This window comes from Dermacentor silvarum, chromosome 1 (assembly GCF_013339745.2).
Source record: "Dermacentor silvarum isolate Dsil-2018 chromosome 1, BIME_Dsil_1.4, whole genome shotgun sequence".
Taxonomy (NCBI): domain Eukaryota; kingdom Metazoa; phylum Arthropoda; class Arachnida; order Ixodida; family Ixodidae; genus Dermacentor; species Dermacentor silvarum.
Genome location: NC_051154.1, coordinates 54,697,713 through 54,719,794, shown reverse-complemented (window position 1 = coordinate 54,719,794; position 22,082 = coordinate 54,697,713). Strand labels below are relative to the sequence as shown.

Genomic DNA, 22,082 nt, shown 5'->3' with positions numbered 1-22,082 from the left:
AATGTTTTTATTGCAATGAACCCGAAACTACGGATCATTTCTAGAGTGTCATAGGTTCACCGTGCATAGAAAACGACCTCAGATCGAAGGTCCCCTCCGCCAACTTGGATTGGCCATTATGCTACCTTTCATACTGTCTTTGATGGCGTCGGCACTAGGACTCTGCAATAGGAACGTATGTGATGCCATATTTAATTTTGTAAGGGAAACAATGAGACTCCCATGTTAATTTTATTGTTCAATAAACAAACTTCAAACAACAAGAAAACAAAAATATTGACTCAAATTTTAAGATAATATAGCATGAAAATTGATATTAACGATTAAAATTAATTTAATATCTCACTCTTAAATAATCAAATCCTATTTGAGTATTCTTCCCTTTTTTACCCACTGCCGCGCGATTCATGGCCAATCCACCGTAGCGGGTTTTGCTGTACATATAGGCACCAAACCAAGCGCTGGCGCTTGGCTGAAACTGCTCGGCTGCTCTCTGCGCTGGACCTGACGTGAGTGGGATTCCCGCTAAACGCCAATAATTCCCCGTAGCAAAATAAATAAATAAATAAATAAATAAATAAATAAATAAATAAATAAATAAATAAATAAATAAATAAATAAATAAATAAATAAATAAATAAATAAATAAATAAATAAATAAATAAAAGTACCTTACGCATAGTCGTGCTAGGAAAGTTCAGCTGCGGGTAAGAACACTGTATACAAAAATTCAAAGCCCTTCCACTACCGTGAAGATGGAAGCCAGCGAAGCTGTGACTATGGTGGCTCTGCTGTAGTGAATATTGCTATAGTGAATTTATATATTATCATTATTGACTATATTGAGCGTCTTCGGCATGTTCGTCAAAGAGCAAGGACACCGCGCCATCTTGTTTTCGACCGGCGCGATGACCAAGTAGTGCGTTTGCTGCGCCAAGTCCGCCCCATCGTCATAGGCGTTGGCGCGACGCCGACGAGATCTCTCCCGCTCCTCTTCTCGGCGGCTCATGCCCACATATCTAACGCTGGTATGATCCACACGTGATTTCTTTCTTACCTTCCTTCTTTCTTCCTCTCTTTCGCTATTTCCTTCCTTCCTTCTTTCTTGTCCCTGGCTCACACACGCATATCGAGTGCGGGTATGCGCCACACGTGATTTTATTATCGTTAATCGTGACGTAACTGACGAGCAGGCAATGTTATTGATGTCATGACCTATCAGCCATGTTAGTCATACATTCGTACCCTTCCATGCCAATTTTGGTATATACCAAGTGAACAGACACCACAAAACTAGACGCCACAAAATTGTTGCCTACTTCCGGCGTACACGGACGCGATCTCCCATGGAACCTAGCCTATAACGGCTTCGCTATAAAAGGAATATACCAGATCAAACGATAAACGAGAGAAAAAAATTATTACGTGTCTTCAACATGACACTTTAAACAAAAAAGCTACTACGCGACACGTCTTTGAGAGCAGCCCGACGAGTATATTTATAGCCGTACTTTTGGGCGCACAGTTCTTTTCCAATAAATGTATAAAATTATGGACCTAGCTTTCTATGGCCTATTGTCTGCACATATACACGCCATGAGGTAGCACGCAACTGCTAATCCAGCACAATGAAAGAAACTGTATACGATTAATTTAAATGTTGCACTAAAACTGTCATCACGCAGCACAATAACGGCTAGACCACGGAGACGGCGAGGTACAGGCACCTTGTTTCGCCAGCCATTTTTCTTCACTTTAATAATAATAATAATAATAATAATAATAATAATAATAATAATAATAATAATAATAATAATAATCCGAGGACACCTAAGCACTGCTTAAGAGTTGTGAATGCGAAAGCAATAATGTTCAACTGCACGCCGCTGAGCGGTCCTTCGAGTTTTGCGCAGCAAGTAATATACCATAGCGGTACGTGCTGCCCGAGCCAGCAAGCAGCAGCAGTATCCTGCGGTACCAACGCCGCATGCCACCGACGCGGCGATGCCCTCTCCTCTCACGCAACACCTGGCGCGCTAGCGCTGCAGCAGGTGTTCCCTTTCGCCCGCTCTGCCAACGCCTCCGAGATAGGCCTGTGCACTTCGAACCATGACGCCATGATACCTTGCCCGACTGCCATATAGAATCTAATAGGGATGCTCCCGAGTAGGCCGCGGTGATTTTGGCGTCACCGCTTCGCCACGCCGGGCTTGACAGTGGAAATTTCGGTCCAAGTAGCATGACGTCATAAAGCAGAGTGCAAAGGCCTGCTATCTAGGAGGCCTTGGCTCTGCTCCGTCGAGGAGCGCTCGTACGCGCCGAGAGCGAGGGTGACGTGGCGTCGCGTAGATGCCCTCACGCAACACCGGGCGCGCTATCGAAGCAGCAAGTGTCCCGTTTCTCCCGCCCTGCTCTGTCGAGGCTCAGCTCGTGACGTGGCGTCGCACAGAATGGCAATGCGAGTTTACGTGCCGTTTCGCTGCTACAGACGTTAGGTGCCGTTTCGCCACTCGAACCCACGACATTTGGTGGTCGCAATGTTCATCCACGTAGGGATGACTATAAGTGTCCCTTGACCCTTTTTTTCTCTTTTTTTTTTCACGTTTCCTCGTTCCCGTACGTCGACGTACGGTACTCAGACGCGGTCACGCCGAGTGGCCAATCTTAGGGATGATGGTGTCCGAGCCAATGTATAAAAGAATGGATAATGAAATTGATAGTTAGAACATACGGCCTTTTATTCCGTGTTTAATAGTCCGTGCGGTCACAGATTGCGCGCTCGCTCTATAGATAATTATACATGTTTAAACATCCATTTGTAAATATGGCCTATTTTAGCGTTTTAGAAAAGGCAATGAAAACTGCAGATCCAAAACAGGCCACGCAAGTATTAACGAACTAAATTCGTAGATCACGCAAAAGATATTCTTGCATTCTTCTTTCTGGGGTTTTACGTGCCAAAACCAGTTCTGATTATGAGGCACGCCGTAATGAAGGGCTCCGGGTTAACTTTGACCACCTGGGGTTCTTTAACGTGCACTAGAACGCTAGCACATGGGCGTTTTTGCATTTCGCCTCCATCGAAATGCGGCCGCCGCGGCCGGGATTCGATCGATACCACGACCTCGTGCTCAGCAGCGCAACGCCTTAGCTGACTGAGCCACCTCGGCGGGTAAGATTCTCTTGCATGCGTGTACTTGAAACATTAATTTTTTATTTATATTTATATCGGTAGTTTCACCCCCTCAAATAAAATTTAATCGTTCATCACATGATGAATAATTTTTTCCCGAGAATATAACTTCGCGATGTCTATGCCTAACTATAGCACCTGCGATGTTGAAACAAGCCTCAACGTTGAATGTCTACACAGCAGCTACTGCAGTGCTTCTCAAGACTGCTACTAGCCGCAAGCTGAGCTATGACTTGTAGAGGTCTAGGGCTAGAGTACAGCTTACAAAAGACGGCTATTAGCCGTGGCCTTAGCTAGATCAAGCTGGATAAACGTGTGTATCTTTCTTGGGCGTCCATGAGACTTTTTGTGTAATCTGGGTTTTGGAACATTTTTTTTTTGTATATGGGTGCGCACCAAAGTCGCACGAACACAGCACTCGTGCATTCATTGCTAGATGCCGTTTTCGCTTCTAAATCTGCTGACAATCGGCGTTTTCGGCGAGAGATAACTTTTGTTGCGATAGCAATTATATGGGCACTCCAAGCGAATTTATGCCGTCGGCGTCGTCAGCGCCGTGAGGTTCCGTATAAAGTCCAAGGGCGATAAAATCGTCGCCGCGCGCTCTAAGCTGTATGCGAGCGTGAAAGCACGCGAGCGAGGGACGCGTGCTTTCACGGAGAGCAAACGCGACGTCTTGCGTTGCGCGATAGGCCGCGGGGGGATGGGAGGGAGGGGCGACATTGTGCTGCGGCACCAAATGTGTATCGTGCGACCGGGCGCAAGGGGAACTGGAATCTCGCAGGCGAAAGGAGGAAAGCGGGAAGGCAGCGCGGGATGGAGCGGGTGCGGCGTCGGCTCTACGAGCAACTGCGTACTTGTACTTTGCGAGGCGGCGGCCGGTCGCGCGTACCGTATATCGAAAGCAATCTGCAACACGGCTCCTACCTTTGTATGCGCTGTGCTTTCGCCGCTCATTTTCCGTTGAAGCGATAGACCGCACGAACCTTCGTTCGCTGCTGCTGGCGCGCTTGTTCACGCCAGCGTTTTGACAGCGGTTGTGTGCGGTCATCGAGTGTGATCTATTCATGTTTGATTGTGCGCGCTGACACCATGCTTGTTAATTCAGTTAGTAAGCGAATGTGTCCAAGTCTATACAGCCGATAAAACTGCTGTCCTTACTCCGTATAGCTCTCTACTAATTTGCTATTGCAATTGATGCTTCGCCTTTCGGGCGAAACTGCGAATTTTTATTCTTCAGCTCATTCACTGAAAACAGACGGGGAAGTGCCAACAAGGCAAGTTAGAACAATCCGGCGAGGGCCAATTTCAAAATCGAAATAACGATAATTTTGATTCATGTAAATGTATGGGTGCCAGCCGGGACGTCTCTCTTTGGGTCATCCCCCTAGCAGCTGAGGGCACAAATGCGGAGTGGATTTGACTGTAGTATAATACCTGGACCACCATGGGCGTAGCTAAAGGGGGTTGGGTAGTCGAACCCCCCTTCCCCTCTTTCCCACAGAACAGGTTTCAGGAGGCGGGTTCAGAAAGAGCGACATGGACGAAAGGGAAAGCTTGAATGTGTGAAAGCAAGGCGAGGGCCAGTGGCAGTCCGAAGGGAGGGAGGGGGCTGGGGGGGGGGGGTTGTCATGGGGCGATCTCTCCCATGCACAGAACATTGTGGCCCCACTCATGGCGCGCCTCTACCTCATTAAAGATCGTGTTAAGCATAACTGGTGGGGGGGGGGGGGGGGATCAGCGCTAAAAATTCCACACACAGGTAAAGATGGGACGAGTGCGTGTATAAAACTTGGAGACATAGTTGCTCCCCACCAGGCATTTGTGTCATCGAAGAGCTTCTCATTTCTGGTACTTGACCAAATCGTCGACCACGCTACGTGGAAGAAAGCATTCCAAAAACATTGCGACTTGCTTGTCTATAGAAATGCATAATAAGCACCCCTTCCCCCCCTTTCCCCTTCTTTTGCTTTCCCTTGCCTCTGGCTTTTATTATGTTGATAAACTTGAGAAGAGCTTGCTGTTAGGCTGGTTTGTACATGCTGTTAAGAATGAAAACAGCACAAAAAATGGGACAAGGAGGAAAGACCTACACAACGCTGATTGGCGCACGGCAAAATATATCAAGGATGGGGGTGCTGGGCCAGGGAAGCCAAGAAACAGCCACAACAAACAGGTGGAAGGGCAGGTAGGTGAATAGCCTCGAAGACCACATAGAAACAGAAATATAGGAATGTTAGGGGCCGCAGCACCGTTCAACAACCCGGTGAATGTTAAAGAGTGCGACAGTGACTAACGGACACAAATTTTAAGAGGAGTGGGGTGATGGATAGGAGGTGGGGGGGGGGGGCAAACAGAAGGCGTCAAAAATGACGGCGGATAATTATGGACATTGCGAGAGCGTCTGGTCACTGCCCGATCTCTTAACTTCATATATCCATGGCCAGTCGACAAGCCAAGGCTCACCTACTCCGTCGTAACACATGCTGCTTGCTGTGGAGAGCCCATCTTAACCAAACATCTCGGCAATTTTCAGAATAGCCAGGTGTCAGGAGACACGACACTTTCGAATGTCTCGGAGCTACTGGCCCTTATTTTACTGTGAACTACGGATGCCGTAATTTTCACAAACGCTTCTAAACAGGAAGCAGCCCTGCTTCGACTGTCTGCCTCATCAATTCCCGAGTGGGATCAAATAACAATATGCGTCGCGTTACGACTACAATACCATGATTGTAAGTTACTTCTAAACATCTCTTCAAACAAGTCGGACAGCAGGTCACCGAAAGTGAGTGAAACATGCATCATATGACACTATCGGAAGTTCAAGCGCAAAGCTTCATTTCTGTATTTTGAAATCTAGAATATAGCATGCCCACAACTCCGAAAGCGCGCTTGATAGGCGACTTGAAGAATAGTGCCCGCCCTCTTCCGTATGTAGCCGTGGATGTACCACTCATTAGAAGATCTGGCTGGAAAACAACAGTTATCTCCACTGTTACCTGGGCTGCAAAATGCAAGCAAGACAAACGATAGTGTGCTGTCTTGTTTTTGCTTGGACCCGTTCTTAGCACTGTTCGTTTTTCCAAGTCATGTACCAGCTATAGGTCATCGACATACACATTATATAAATGCATCAACTCGTAAATGAAATTTTAGTTTCTTTTAATATCAATTTTTTTAAATAGCAGAAGAATGATAACATAATTTGATTAGTGGCTGCATGCTTTAGCAATGAAAAACTTTTGTCAGAAGTTATGCAAAGTGTTGCTTCTGCAACGCAGACTTGCATCCTCGTTGTTACAGCGTTCTTGTCTGGGGAGTGCTAGGAGTTTGTCTTTGCGTGGTCGACAACCTCCATATATATATATATATATATATATATATATATATATATATATAGAGAGAGAGAGAGAGAGAGGTGAAAGAGGGGAGGAGTGGTAATTGTCGGGGAGAACCCCCCCTCCCGAAATAAATTCTGGCTACGCCACTGTGGGCCACGATTTTGTAGCGATGCCTTCCGTTCGATTCTACAAGGGCAAATCAGAGTCCTTGCCCCTATTTTTTATTAGCCAAAATATGGTACATGCAGGTACTTACAAAGATATGTACTATTCTACATAACTTGCACTATTTTTCCACATAGTCCCCACACCGGTTCAGACATCTGTCCCATCGCAGTGCTAATTTTGAGATGCCCCTGCGGCAGAATTTGTCCAGCTGACTGTGGAACCACCGCTCATTGTCATGCAAGTCTTCATGGCCTTTTGCGAACTCACAACACCACTACCTCACACTTCTCAAGGTTCTCAAGGGGAGACACCTTTCCCCATACGTGGGCTGCATTTCCCTGTGAATTTCGAATGGGCGTTCGTCTCTTGTTCCATAGAAAACTAATCACATTTCGTTGCTCATACGCTGTGAACGTGTCAAGCACAACCACCATATTTAACAACTGACAGCAGTGCCGTGTCGCAGAGCTACCAGCAGATAAGGCCGGGCCGGTCCAAGATCCACCGCTGGGAATGAATATGTTGATTTCGCATTTACAGCTGGAACTTGGCTTAAAAAAAAAAATAGAGGCAAGGACTTTCTGATTCGCCCTCGCACGCCACATTTATTGTCCACTGATCATGGCCGGCTGATACCCTCGATAACGCAGGTAGAGCGCCACTCTGACCAGCGACGAAGTGCAAAAAGGCATAGCATCGAAAAAGGCATCGCTACAATATAGCCCCCTCACAGTTTTGTACACACGCAGTGCTGAACGAGAGTAGGAAGTAGGGTACTTCTGTGGAAGAAAATTATTGACAACTGCTTGGCAACTTACGGAGATTTTTAGACAAGTCTATTTCAGCCAATGTTGACCCAATGGAGCAGCCATGTTAGGTATGCAGTTAGAGTGGCTAGACCCATTCTAGCCACCCTAACGCAGTCAAGTTATCTGGCCAACCAGCGGAACCACCTTCGCACTTGTCTTTCATTTGCTCTTTCTTCTTCAAGCCATCTTCATTCACTGTCTCTTAGGGCAATTTCACATGAGCAGCGAAGAAAACTTCCCATAAACAACCAATGCTAAAAAACCACGCTTTTCTCCTGGATTAATTGAAAGGATGTGTCCAGAGCCACTTTATTGTGACTCAGTGGCATATATCAGCAAGTGCATATGAATATCTGTAGAGAAATGACAAGTCACACAGACATACACGCACACAGAGAAAGCAGACTGCTTGTAAAAACTACATAAATAGAGAGAAGTATTCCAATTGTAGTTCTTAAAATCTCAAGATTAAAGGTACACCACTGTATGCAATAGCACACAAAGCTGAACTTGCATAGTATAAAGCATATATTCCTCTGACACCAGCCACAAGTACACAGCAAGAGTGACACATAGTCATCACATGCACAGTTGACTGATTTTTAACAATTCCATTCCGACATTGCTAATGGTCTATTGAGAAAATATGTATGGGAAGCACAGATATAATAAACTGGCAAGTATGAAAAATTGCTGGGGTGGGAGTATTTATATTATTTTATAAAATAATGCATAAACAGTGACAATCATTAGCATAGTTTCCAATAAAATTTTAACTGCACAATGCCAGCCTTGCAGATGCATTGCCTAGTCATCTTAATCCTGAGAACCTATCAGTATGGTTTGATGCTTCCTAGCTTGTGCCAAATAACAATTATCGCTCCAGGTTTTCTACATACAGCACAATCTGTGTGACTGCATGCCACACCTTTTTTGACAGGCATGAATAGGATAGGTTGAACTTTCTTCCAGCTGTCTCGAAGGACTTTGTAAACCTGTGCGAACCTTTGAATTTGACTCATGCTTGCCTTCAATTTAAACAATCTAACATTAGGTTGACGAGTTGGTCAGAGTAGCATAGTCAACAAACCTGTAATGTGTAGGGCTTCTGCAAAATCATAACGAAGCTGGTGCTATAGCACATGTGCAGTGTATGGCTGCCATCACCTATTTAGAGCAGCTGAGGGGTGTGCTATGGAGCAAGGAAAGTGGTATTTTATTCCAGGCAGTGGTAAAATGCTTTATGTGCGGCATGAACAGCAATCACTATAATCCCAAGTACAACTGTTAAAATGCAGCTGCTTCCAACAAGGTATGCCTTCTGTGCCCTGTAGCAAATTGCTGCATTGCCTTAGACAGATGACGTACAGACGTACAGGCTTGAACCGTTTGGATGTTGTAATGTGTGACAACAACACTATGTCAGTTTGGGCTTCTGATCACTACTATGTACAAATGTATAAGAAAGCTTCACATTTCCATTACACAAGCGATAGAATCTGAAAGCAAGTGACAAAACAGCAGTATCTCACAGAACTAAAATAAAGCAATAAAAAAGCAATTATGACAATTTTTATGTATGCAACTTTCCAAATTATTACTTTATAGCAGTGTGCAATATATGTTACCAGGGCTGTGTAAATCATAGTATTCAGAAACAAATATATGTAGATGGCTGCAACATATGCTATGAATTATCTGAATTGAGTACTTGTGAGTTAGGTGATAAAGAACAACACGTTTGCAGTCAAATATTTGCTTTGTTCACTCTGATATGAAATTTGCTAAAATCTAAATAAAGTTACAGTAACAAAATGCTAGAATAGGCGTCAACAAGCAGTCACACAACTGAACATGACATAAAACTGCATGAAGCACAACACACAAGTGAAAAGCCACATAGCTCTAAGTTTGACTGCTTATAAGCAGGGTTCAGCATTTTCACATTAAGCTGAAAAATATTGTGCCAAATTTTTTTCTGAATTTAACCAAAAAGCATCAGCAAATGCAAATTTACCAGAGAGCTAAGATGCTGATCAGCAAGCAGCTGTGAGCCTACATGGACTCCTATACAAGGAGCCTGGCGAATTCAAGGTCATGTGTCAGCTCGCCACCTAAGCAATATTTACTTTTTTATTGTATTTGCATCAATTATGCTTGCTGCTGCAACAAAAACAAGAAGTGGGGAGGTGAGAACCCTGGCCTGGGTGGCTGCAGTCTTTGCGCTGCGGCCACTGCGGTGGATGAAGTCGGCAACTTCACCGATGGTAATGTGGGGTCTTATCTACCTAGTAATTTTTTTCTGTAGCATTGTTTGGTGCTACGAATACTATGAAGAAAGTCTCATTTCATTTGTGCTCGAACACCAACTGCACTCACTCTCAGTTCCTACATAGTCACATTGTCATATGACATTGTGTCCTTGCAGGATTGCTTCTTGAAAACTTGGTTATTCTGTATACAGGATACAACTACAGTGTTGAAGAGCAGGATCTGGTTTCAGTGTCAAGAAAATTAGTAAACCAATTACTCCCCAAAGAAAAAAAAAATGATTCTCAATGCAAAAAATTATTAAATGAAAGAAAGCTAGTAAAAGTTCATCTGAAAAAAAAAATCAGAACGATAACGCTGAACCCTACTTATAGTCCTCAAACGAATTGTACATCTGTTTGTTAAGCTGATCCATTATAGGTCAAGGAATCAAAGAGCTAAGCAAATCGCATAATCTTGGCTAATATTTTTTTGCTGAATTCCCTTCTAAATGTTACGCAACCTGTGCAGCAACAGATAGGAATGTGTTAAAACTGCCAAATTATAAAGCACTATAAAGAAAACCACGCAAAAATGTGAAGCCTGACAATTAGTGCCTAATAGTAATATTTCTATTAAATTCTCACTTAACTATTGTCACCCCACACATAAACTCAGTAGTTTTCAACAAAACTGTGATAAATACACAGCAAAACACATTAGATGCACACATTCACTGAAAAACCATCAAAGGTTTCAGTTGTTTTCAATGCCTAAATATATACTATGCACTTGACAGAGTACTACAGTGCAACTAGAATGCTATATACTGAAGCTTAATTGCTTCCACTCATTGTGTAATCTTAATGTGGCTAAGCACACCTTCATAAAGTGCAGTTTAACGTCCCTATATTTACATAACTATAGTGACCTACTGACAAACTCTGCATAAATATATTTTGTATGTAATGAATTCTTTACACAATTATAATTAAGCTCCCTCAAACTGCTCTTATGCCAAAATATTTCTACTGGCAGCTTTGGCCATTTTTCAGATTATACTAAAGTTCTGAATGCAAAAGCTAGTCCTCCACAGTTGAATTCCATCATCAAAACCAAATCAATATGGCCCATGTTATAAAATGAACAAGGCATGTACACATATGGGGCTCAAATTGGCTGTTCTGCCATTCCACTAGCATACAGCTACACCAGTGAGTTAGCTTGACTTAAAGGTGTCTATTTCATAGCAGCAAGAAGGTCCAACATCATAAGATATCGGTCACTAAAGGCATACAGACACAAAATTGCCGTCCAGGCTATTAATTACCATTCGAGTTGCTTCAGCATGTGACAAATGTCCAACTCTTTAACACCAAGATTCCCATGATCCGCGCCTGCCCCCTCCACCGACATCACAGTTCATGTACAGACCTTATGACAGCCCAAATCGCTAATGTATACAAAACGTGGCAGCCTTCTTGTAAACAACCGTGTGTAATGGCATCAGGCGACACCATGTTGCTGAAAGCTTTATGCATTAAGCCACCTCCTGTGGTGCCAAGCCATTTCTTCCCACATGCCTCAATTCAAGATACCTGATATTTCATGCAGATCGAGAATGGCCACCAGAAGGGACAGATGATGCAAGGGTTCACTCCATGTTCGAAGCACCAGCTATGTAATAAACTAGTCCTAAAGCCTGCTTTAGTCTCAAAGCCGCATTATACATAGCGCATGTTTTGAACTCATTGCAATAACATTTAACACATTTGTTTTAGACTATAGGAATCGAGGCCGCACATCATTATTACACTTGGAAACTACCTAATAAAGGGGGAAGCAAGAAACAAAAATTTTGAGCATATACTCCACTAAAGCATTCAAGAATGTCAGTACTATACTTTACAATTGCCTGCCTAAATCTGTTGCCTAAAGGCTGTCACATAGTAGTAATAAATTTTGTGCTTGTAAACTGTGTTCATAAATATGATCTACAAAATTTTGCCCATATATGTAAATTTTACACTGAGACTCACAGTTCAGATGATTCTTCCCATTCCCTACATCCATCTTCGCCTTCCAAAAATAAGTGCGCTGCTACAGCTTACGTTCATAAAATATTAAGCAGGCACATACAAAACCAGCAACAATATGGACCCAACTGACATTCCTTCACTGTATCACAACTTGCAGCCAATATGCATGCTAGTATGTATGCAGAAAGAAGATTGCCTGGTTAGGTATGGCAGGGGTGTAGACAAAAGAATGTAATACTCACACTGATCTACTTCTTTGCTATCAGTCACTTGGAATGTGATCTCTGAGAAAATGAATACAAATAGAAGTTAGTGGTAAACGCATTAAATAGATCTTGAAGCTTATGTATGCACATTACTCAATGGGAACAGTCATCTTTGTCTACATTGACAAAAGGTCATGCCAAACCTGAAGGCAATGTCACCGCACATTCAGTGTCACATTATGCTGCTTGTCTATACTGAGTAACGGCTTATACGATTTCAGGGTAAGTGCTGCTCCAATACCACTGCTGTGGCTGTATTTCAGCACAACAGTTATGTTATACCATTCACGACTGGAACCCCTCCAGACTAGCCTGCAGCTATGAGGTGGCTTCAGTCGAGATATTTTTAACTTGCAGTTGACATAAATCCCAATATTTACCTACAACTGTGTCAAAATATAATTCATGAATGCAAACCATACTGTCGTAGTACATAATGATTGAATGCAAAACCACCTTGATAGGGGTCTCAAAATATGGGGCCTGCAAGGTTGCATGAGGCTCGTAGAAAACTTGTTTGCAGCCTATGTCGCTTTTCTGAGTGTTCGTTTAACCCCACACAAAGTTACCTTAGCTTCACAACTCCTCTGCCAAATGTCATATGGCAGCCTATGGGAAGCTATTTGTCATGTGCACGGTCTGATGCCTGATGCGAGTTCGTGACCCTTGAACTAGAAGCTTCAGCAGCATGCATTTTTAATACACAAGAAAATTCTAATGCTGGCAGGTGTTGAAGGTGTGCAAGGCCACACTGACAAGTTGGCACTCAGATACACTTGTAAAATGCAAGTCATCACTGTCTCTGTAAGCATGTGAGAAATATAAACACTTTCACAGAAGTTTCAGTAAGCTCCAATAACTAAGTGATTGTTGAGACTACGTCGAGACCAAAGGCATGACCATCACCTTTCATTCATGTTGAGCAAGTGAGATTACACACATACACGCGGCTCAAGTTGCACTTTATAAAAGCGGTCACTAGCATGTGGCTAATCCTCTTGCCTATCTAAATGTATCATTCATCACAGTTACTTCTATAACCATGGGTGCACAATAAAAAAAAAATGCCGCTGTAAAATTTTCAAATGTGTCAAATGGTCATTATTACTCTTCACACTTCGAAACAAGTGCTTCACAATATTAACCACCCAAATTATGCTCAGCTATGTGTGGCTGCTTGTGCTCTTAGAGGTGAAAAAACTGCTTGCCTACTGTGTATGGCACGTGTGGCCACGTACCACTGTACCCAGGACTGAACTTCTAGATAAATTTTGAAAGCTGGGACAATACATAATTTGCGATTTGACAGCATGTTATAGCAGCATTCAAATATTTGGTGGATTTATTCATGGGGTTTAATGTGCCAAAGCAACAGTGGGGTTATAAGAGAAGTTGTAGTGGAGGGCTCCGTATTAATTTCAATCATCTGAAGTTCTTAAATGTGCACATAAATCTAACTGCACGAATGTTTTTGCCTTTCGTTTACATTGATATCCAGTCACTGTGCCCGGGAATTGAACCAATGACCTCATACTCAGAAGCAGAACGCCACAGCCGCTGAGCTACGACGGCTGGGCCAATTTTTCACGTTTCTTTTGCTTATGTATATGATACCAGTGTTCTGTAACTAAATTTAAAATTTGCTGAATGTAGGTCACTCGGTGTATTAGTGCAAGTGTGCTGTAAATAGGAATCATTTAAGTTTTCAATGCAAGATCTCAAATTCTCCCATGCAAGACAATAGATACTTTATTCATGTGTCCTTATTTGTTATGAATTACAGGATAATAAAGAAAGATCACTTGCAGCAGCCTTCAATTTTCCACGAGATCTTTCTGACAGCCCGTAAGTGATGATAGTTCAAGATATTTCCAGCTCTGTAGCAAGTCAGAGAAGCTCAAACATAATGAAACAGGTAATTTTCAGATAATCGTACTGCTTCTTCCTTCCCGAAGAAATCCTTCCCACATTACGTTCATGTTTATCCAACATCTTTTTACCACAGCTAGCCGTGGCTTTGAAAAGTGATGCCAAATCTTCTAGTAGAGCCTGTAAGAAATGTTAATAATGCCAAGCTTCCTTAACGATCCAATTTTTGTTCATACTGTTAATGCGAAAGTTAGTCCCAGAGAGGCAAAGAAGCAACAAAAGAGCACTTAACCATAGCTCACACTTTGAGCAGTGGTGTCAGCAGCACTATAAGATAACTGAAAATTTATGGATTGTCAGATAATTTGCTACTGGCACCAAAATGGGGCACGGGAGGCAGAAAAATATTTTCTTACAGCCTGAGCAGAATGCCAGGAACCTTGAGGTGCACTTTGTTAAGTCAGACATACTAACACAGACATAACGTTTAAATCCCAAGCTTTGTGGCCAGGTTGTGGGAAAATTAAGTTTTTCTGAGGCTCTTGTGCTCCCCCCCCCCCTCCCTCCTCCAAAGTTTCTGGTGCTGAGAGTAGATCTCATCCAATATGCCCCTAGTAAAGTGGTAGTAAAATGAGGAATGTGATTCCATCCCCAGCGAAAAGGGAGAAAAAATCTAAAGGCAGTAGGTGACAGCATGCAAGCACTCACATAACAGTGGTGATTTTTCTTTTTCATATTTCACTCATAAATATTAATGCAATGCAACAAGAAATGGCTAGATGAAGAATGTCCTAACAAGGCACCATCACGAGCAAAAGTTTTGAGAACACAGGAGAACAAAAACTTTAATTCGCTATGAAAACTGGAATTGAGACATGCACTACAGTTCTCGACCTGTCCATGCGAGTTGTACTGCTACATTTCATGTTGCATGCTTAGACTGCAAGAAAATTGTTTTTTTTTTTTTTTTCATGGCACCTGTGTTCTCTGAACTATTACTTGTGAACGCACAGTACAGTATCGTACTTCTAAAACTATTGTAAAAAAATTTATGTTCCAAATAAAAGAGAAGTTCTCCAAGTTATTTCTAAAGCAGTGAAACAGCCAAAACTTCTCATTAGCTTTTGCTCAACATTTAAAGAATTTCAACACTGCATTACTGCACTAGAATCGTCATAATTTCAGTGTGTCTCAATGCAACCCTTACAAATAAATAATCATTTTACGATAATGAAGCACTTTGTGAAATATGCTGGGTGTTTCATGCCACCTGAACCAAAGAAAAAAAAAAAAATGTGTTACACCGTGGGTGACTATGAGCAATTACATATAATTTGCAGCCGTCTTGAGTTACTCTAAATATTTTTTTGTAGTGAGCTTAGTTGCTTAAGTAAAATCAATTACGTAAACTTTTAAGTATTAATTTTGTGCAAAAGTTCTCAACACGGTCAGAAACACCCAATGAAGTTGCTTCCACTATGTTTTCTTTTATGTAGTCTTTTTCCTAGGCTCTGAAGAAAGCCAGCAAAATATGATAAAATGATCTCGCTATGCACTTACATGCATGGATTGCAGTGCTCTCAATCATGTTTCCCAAAACCGAAGCATGCATGCTCATCACAAAAGAGCTATCGGCCCTGGCACTCAGTGTGAGCCATGTCACCATCTTTATTGTGAAAACAAAAAGCTGCCACCATTTTTGCAAATGATAAGTGGTGGGCCAGCACTGAAAGCTGATCAAAACACCCTGCTATGCATTTTTTGGTGGCCAATGTGTGGGCATACTTTTTTGAAAATACACTTGCTGCATTCCAGGGATGTTAATGAGTAGAGACAATCTTTTCACGTCTCATGGCTTTTCTTCAGCACCCAGCAAAAGGTACCACTTAAGAAAGAGCCTCATGGAGATTTTATGGGGTGTTTCCGAAGATGCTCTACAGCTTTTTCAATGACAACTTATGCCCTAACAATGTTTGAAAATTTATCTGATCTTAATTAGCTAAGTGCATGCTCACAAAATAAAAGAAAGCATAATCTGAGTAACTAGGGATAAATGTGAATAACATGCCACTCATCACATTTGTCAATTGTACCCTTAAGTATGGGCACACAAGACGACATTTGCAAGACATAAGATGACAGTGCCATGTCTCTGTCTTCTTCGTTATCTTGTGAGCCCCAGTCCAGTCGTACTAGACATAATCTAATCACATTGCAGAGGCCTTTCATTGTTTGCAAGGCGCACTCGCTACATTAGCTGTGAAATTCTGAAACCTGCAAGAATCAGCTTGTGTATATGTGAAAACTTAAGAGTTAACAAAATATGAATTAGAGCTCATGTAATATTTCCGTAGCAAGATTAAAAAGCATAACAATCACCCAGGGTATGACTAATTAAATATAAATCTGCACAGCTAGAAGGTACTACTGAGAACCTTATCTACTGCAAGATAACAAAAATGCTGACACATTGAACATAGAATAATGCAACTAAAGAGGGTCGAGGAAAGGAGGCACACACAAACTTTTTGTCTCCTTTCCAAGTCCCTTTGCAGTTTTTACAATTTTTCAAGAACAGCACGGATTACCATTGCCCAAACTGCCACCTTTATCAACACAGACAGCAATGTGAATTCTGCAGTTCAAGTAAACACCCAGTTAAGTAAAGCGTTATGCTCCAAGCGATTTTCTTTTCAAGACGTTATTGGTCATCCAACAAAATTTCATTTAAGCATTTCACATTTCTTTAAAACGAGCAAGCCCGCATTTTGGGCACAATTCACAACACACTTTCTTTTCTTTGGTTTGAACAATCACATGACAGTATATGGACATGTGTGTGATATAACAGATATTTGGTCTGTAAAAAAAAGAAAAAAAAAATTTCTCCAGAGTACACCATTCAATGGAATGCCTAAAAAAAGTCAACCCAAAATGTTACACCTTGATGTAAGCTCATTGAAGGCTTCATTACTGCAGCAGATAAAAACCTTTGTTGTGCAATGAGTTCCAAAAGAAAAAAAAATTGCCTATCTTGCATGTTGCATAAAAATTATGTGAAGCACACCAAGCCCCCCATGACTATCAATGAATAGCACAGAACAATTTCAGTCCATGAATACTATAGAACACAATCAGTTCCAGTCAGAGAGAAAGGCAGGAAGGTTAACCAAAAGCGAGTTTCTGGTTTGCTACCCTGCACTGGGGTGGGGGATATAGGGGTTAGAAAGAGGGCATAGAGAGAGAGAGAGAGAGAGAGTGAAAAAAACAAAAACACACAGGAATAGGTAACAGAAAAGGCGTTCCGATCACAGACGTTCACACAGGCCGGTTGATTTCAAGAAGCGCAGTAGCGCTTGCATGGCCTTCTGATGCGATGTTAAGTCGCGTCGAATCAGTTCCAGTCACATTCCCAGCATGATAATGCATGCTGCATTTACTGCGAGGACCAAGTGCTATTTAAGCATTAGCGATTGTAGATTGTAAAAAGAGTGCGGAACAGCAAGAAAAATAAAAATAAAATCTGGCCAAAGCTTGCTGTAGAATGACACTTTCAGTCGCATTTCTTTAGTACTGATGGGAAGAGTATTTAAGGTTCAAAGAAGAGCATTGCCAAATAGCATCGCTAGCCATATGGCAGCACGGTGCTTCGTCACGAGATGGCCTATACACCGTTTCATACATAGTGTGCAACGCTGTGGAGGCTAGGAAGACTTCTTGCAGTAGCTGCGCTTGCAACAAGAAATAGTTTGGTGTTTATTGCCAGCAGTTATTTCGGCTCAGTTCTCAATGAAGAAAGCTTCAATCCTTAAAAAAGAACAAACTGTGTTATATGGCTGTTAATGCGTTGTTTTATCATTTTGCTTTTTTCCTTAGTTTTTTCGGGTTTTTCATTAGCAGGCCTTTGCGCCAGCCTCATGTGTGGGCTCGCGCAGCTCATGCAAGCATGTGTGACCACGATACTTCCCCATGAAACGCGAAGAGTGATATATTTTTATAGCTGAACTTTCAGCGTAGCTTCCACAGCGTTGCACACCAAGTATGAAATGGACTAGAGATGAGAGCCAACATATAACACATTCTGTTAAATCACTGACCTGAAATGTGGGCTGCCAGTCACATAAAAAGTGGAGCACTTCAAGTATGTGTAGCATGAACAAGGATTTAGTCACGCAAGAAAAAGTAGTCATCTTGAAAAGCCGTGTCAAGAAGAGGGTGCGCTCTTTATCAAGATATTGATCATAAATTGCTCGCTTTATATTCTTTATGTCAAGAACTCACAGCTTGCTTCTAAGCTCTATAATTCCACAAAGTGCAACACATGTATGTTGCCATATAGGAAGTCCTGCTGCTAACCCATACAGATTAGAAGCACTTGAAAGAACACATGATGGCAGCAAGAATAAAAATTGTTGCTTTTAAGTGAACAACAGATGGCTGAACTGCATCCATGTGTGATTACAGTCGCCATTTTCCAGTCACCGTACTGCTGATCAGGATGTCAGCAAAATTTAATGAATTCTGGGGTTTTACATGCCAAAACCACAATCTGATTATGATGCATGCTGTAGCGGGGGGCTCCAAGTTAATTTTGACCACCTTAGGTTCTTTAACGTGCACACAATACACCAGTACACAAGCATTCTTGCATTTCTCCCCCATCGAAATACGGCTGTTGCGGCCAGGATGGAATCCGCAACCTCGAGCTCAGCAGCATAAAGCTGTAGCCGGTGTGTTACCGCGGCGGGTTGGATGGCAGCACATTTGCTGCCAAAATAGCACGCCATTAGACAGCACAGCAATACAATGTGGCAAGTGTTCCTGTGTTCGATAAACTTCAATTCCCATCTTTACCTGAAAAGGAGAATGCTGTGACAGGTTTGCTCTGTCAGCTATTGATAGCGTCAGCTAGTGGAAAATATTAGCACTAACATAATTTCATCTGTGACAGCATATTGTATTCCTTCCATTCACACCACACACCAAAATATACATGCGCACACACACATATACACACACAAATTATAACAGAATGACCAGTGCTTGCTTTGTATGTGAAGCATAGATAATTAAAATTAACATTTCAAGCATACACCACAAAACACATCACATAAGTTGTGGACTGCATATTGTTGGCCTGCCTAAAAAAATTTGAACATAGCAAGTTCTGCTGACACAGTCTATGCAATACATCTCTCAAAGATATTGATTGTTCACACAACACACACGTCAACCAAGTCCATAGACCCTTTCCTTAGGGAATTTTGGGCAGCCTGTTTCCGGCGTAAGGACAAGGTCCGCATGTCAACAATGGATTCATAAATGCCCTCGTTGTCTGTGGACCTCTGCATTGTTGAGTAAGGGGTAGCCTTACCAGGGGGAGGAGGCATGCCATGAACTGCAAAAGTAAAGTCTGAGTCTCGGGGAAAATCTGCATAGGCTGGGGGTGGGGGCGGTTGGCGCGTCTTGCGCACATACAAGCAGAAGCAGACAGATACTACCAGAACTACTGCCAGCGCTGTGGCTGTCACAATGGGCACAACTACGTAGAGCACTTCTCGCAGCTCTGCGTCTGATGAAGCTGACGTGCCTGGCTGCTGTGCAACTGATGTTACTGTCAACGGCACATTTAGCACATCACTAGGCTCACTGTTGCCCTGCCGGCTGTGGGCTATCAAATACACCTGGCATGGCAGGGAAGGCTCGAGGCCTGACAGAAGGTAAGAGGACTGCTTCCCTGAGGCTACGAATACTTCTTTCCAGGAATCGCCAGGCTGTCGGTAGTGCAGAGTGTACCCGGTGATCCTCTGCGGCACTGGTACACTGAACATCCAGGTAACTTGCACAGACGTCTGATCAACAGCTGAGACACTGAGTATGGGTGCTGGGGGAAAGTCACCATCCAAGGTGGTCACAGGTAGGGGGGGTGATGGAGGACCACTTCCAACTGCATTAAATGCTTTTACCACAACCACATAAGGTGTGGCCTTTGCAAGACCTCGCAGAGTAAAGCTGCCTTGGTCTGGATCAACAGTGTGGTAAGAAAAAGGGCTCTTTCTGGAGGACTCAGATGTGCTGCTGTACCCCACGTAATAGCCAAGAAGCTTTCCGTTCCAATCACTTTCTGGAGGAGGACTCCACGTGATGAGTACAAAAGTCGCCCCAGACTTTTCAATACGAACATTGACCGGGGCACCAGATGGCTCTTCTTGCGTTGTGTTAAATCGAATGACAGGGGAAGATTCACTAGTACCTGCAGAATTCACTGCTACAACAGCTACTCTATATTCAGTTGCAGGATGGAGGTCTCGGACAAGAGCCGTGGTGACACCACCACGGACAGTGTGGTTCAACATTTCGTCGTCTCGGTGCGACCAAAAGCGCACTTGGTATGACAAAACAGATGAACTAGAAGGGCTCTTCCAGCGGATTCTGGCACTACGACTCCACACATCCGATACTTCAACCTCGGTGGGGTTAGAGGGCGGCTGTTGGACATTTAGTCGAATTGCCTTGGTGTCTTCTGCATAGTCATTTTTTACTTTGCACGTGTAACGACCTGCATCGCCAGCTGTTACATGTTTTAGTATCAGTGAAGATACCAGTCGTTCTTTCTGAGTGTCATTGGACACAAGGACTCTGTCATAAAGTTGACTGTTGGCTGTTACTGAATTATCACCCTTTAGCCAAGTGACCACTAATGGGTGATCACCTGTAGCAATGCAAGTGAGGTTGGCAGTATGACCGGACTGCACAGTGAGATGTTGCATCAAAACTTGTGCTTGAGCTACTGTGTACACGGTAACAGCCACGGCTTTCTTAAGCACCGGACCAATTCCATTGTTCACGTTACATGTGTACATCCCAGAGTCGGACTTCTGGACATCCCGCATTAGAAGCGTGCCATTTGATAGAAGTTTGTGGCGATCAGAAGAATTTTCACCAGCTGGTGCTGCCTGTAACTGAGTGACTCTTCCTCCATTGTCATGCGACCATGCGATCCGCGGTGCGGGGGTACCTTTCACGTGGCAATTAACAATGATTGTGCTTCCTTCAGCAGCTTTCACGTCAGATGGTTCCACTATCCATCGGGGCGCCACATTCACTACAAGCTCCACTGATGCACTGTCCACACCCGCAGCGTTTCTAGCCATGCATTTGTATGTTCCACCATGGTCCTCACTCAGCGGCTTAAAGGACAAAGTAGACAAGTGAGTGCCAGTCTCTTCCTCAATAGAAGACAAAGAAGTAAGTCGCTTCTCATTCTGGTACCACAGGATCTCCAAGGGAGTGTCACCAACAACTACATTGCACGTAAGGCGGACATCCGTGCCAGCGACAAGGTCTTTGGGTAGTTGCAGGGGGCTCAGTTTCGGTGGTTTCTGTGCCCACGCGAACGTCAGCCCCGAACAAACACAGAAGAGGACTAAGATTCTCAGCTCTACCATTTCAAACGATTTTGACTGTACGCTGCTGCTATATCATGATTTTCACTTCACGGTTGTTTCGACTGCCTCTGTGCCGGAAGATCAGCGGTTCATATCGCGTACTCACATGGTAAATCAACGAAGTGCCGTCCATAAAATCGCTGTTACACATGGTACTCTTCAGGAACTTCAAGATGAACAGACGACCTAGTTACCAGGGTTAAGCAACAGAAAACACGCTTCACGGAACACTTTGTTAGTCACAGCAGCGCAGCACAGGCCGCCGTCGCCAACGCTATCCAACAGATAGCGCCACAAGCACCATAATTTTGTTTCTTTGCTTTGGTTTGTTCCCTTCGCTCATGTTTATTTTGGTCATGGAGGAATGGTTTTGACCCCCTTCGTAGCTGGGCCCAGCTCATAGGTTTATGGTTTATGTTGAGATGAGATTAGAAACAAGGCGAACTCTACCAACGTTGACTCTACACTTCTTGGCTTTTATGCAAAGTCGCACTTAATAGGACATTAAACTACGCGAAATATTATGTCGTCTGTTTAGCTTTTTGATAAACACAAGTTTTCCCACAATGACTTTACCATAGAATAAGGCTTTAAGATATGACTAGCCTATTTTTGCAGGAAACTTTATTATATTGCTATAGTCATGGCTACACCCAACCAATTATAGCAACAAATACCCCAAATACTCACGTCGCG

The 22,082-nt window shown here is 43.0% G+C and overlaps 1 protein-coding gene across 1 annotated transcript; it reads right to left on the bottom strand.

The window, feature by feature from the left end:
* Positions 1-7,794: 7,794 nt before the first annotated feature.
* Positions 7,795-21,752, bottom strand: LOC119463484 (Down syndrome cell adhesion molecule-like protein 1 homolog). The gene is made up of 2 exons (XM_037724328.2): positions 11,792-21,752; positions 7,795-11,638 (listed from the first exon to the last, which is right to left on the bottom strand). The coding sequence occupies exon 1, from the start codon at positions 21,384-21,386 to the stop codon at positions 19,152-19,154; it is 2,235 nt and encodes a 744-aa protein (XP_037580256.1). The 5' UTR covers positions 21,387-21,752; the 3' UTR covers positions 7,795-11,638; positions 11,792-19,151.
* Positions 21,753-22,082: the final 330 nt, after the last annotated feature.

Excerpts from the sequence above, each read along its gene's own strand:
- LOC119463484 (XM_037724328.2), bottom strand. The coding sequence starts at position 21,386 with ATGGTAGAGCTGAGAATCTTAGTCCTCTTCTGTGTTTGTTCGGGGCTG.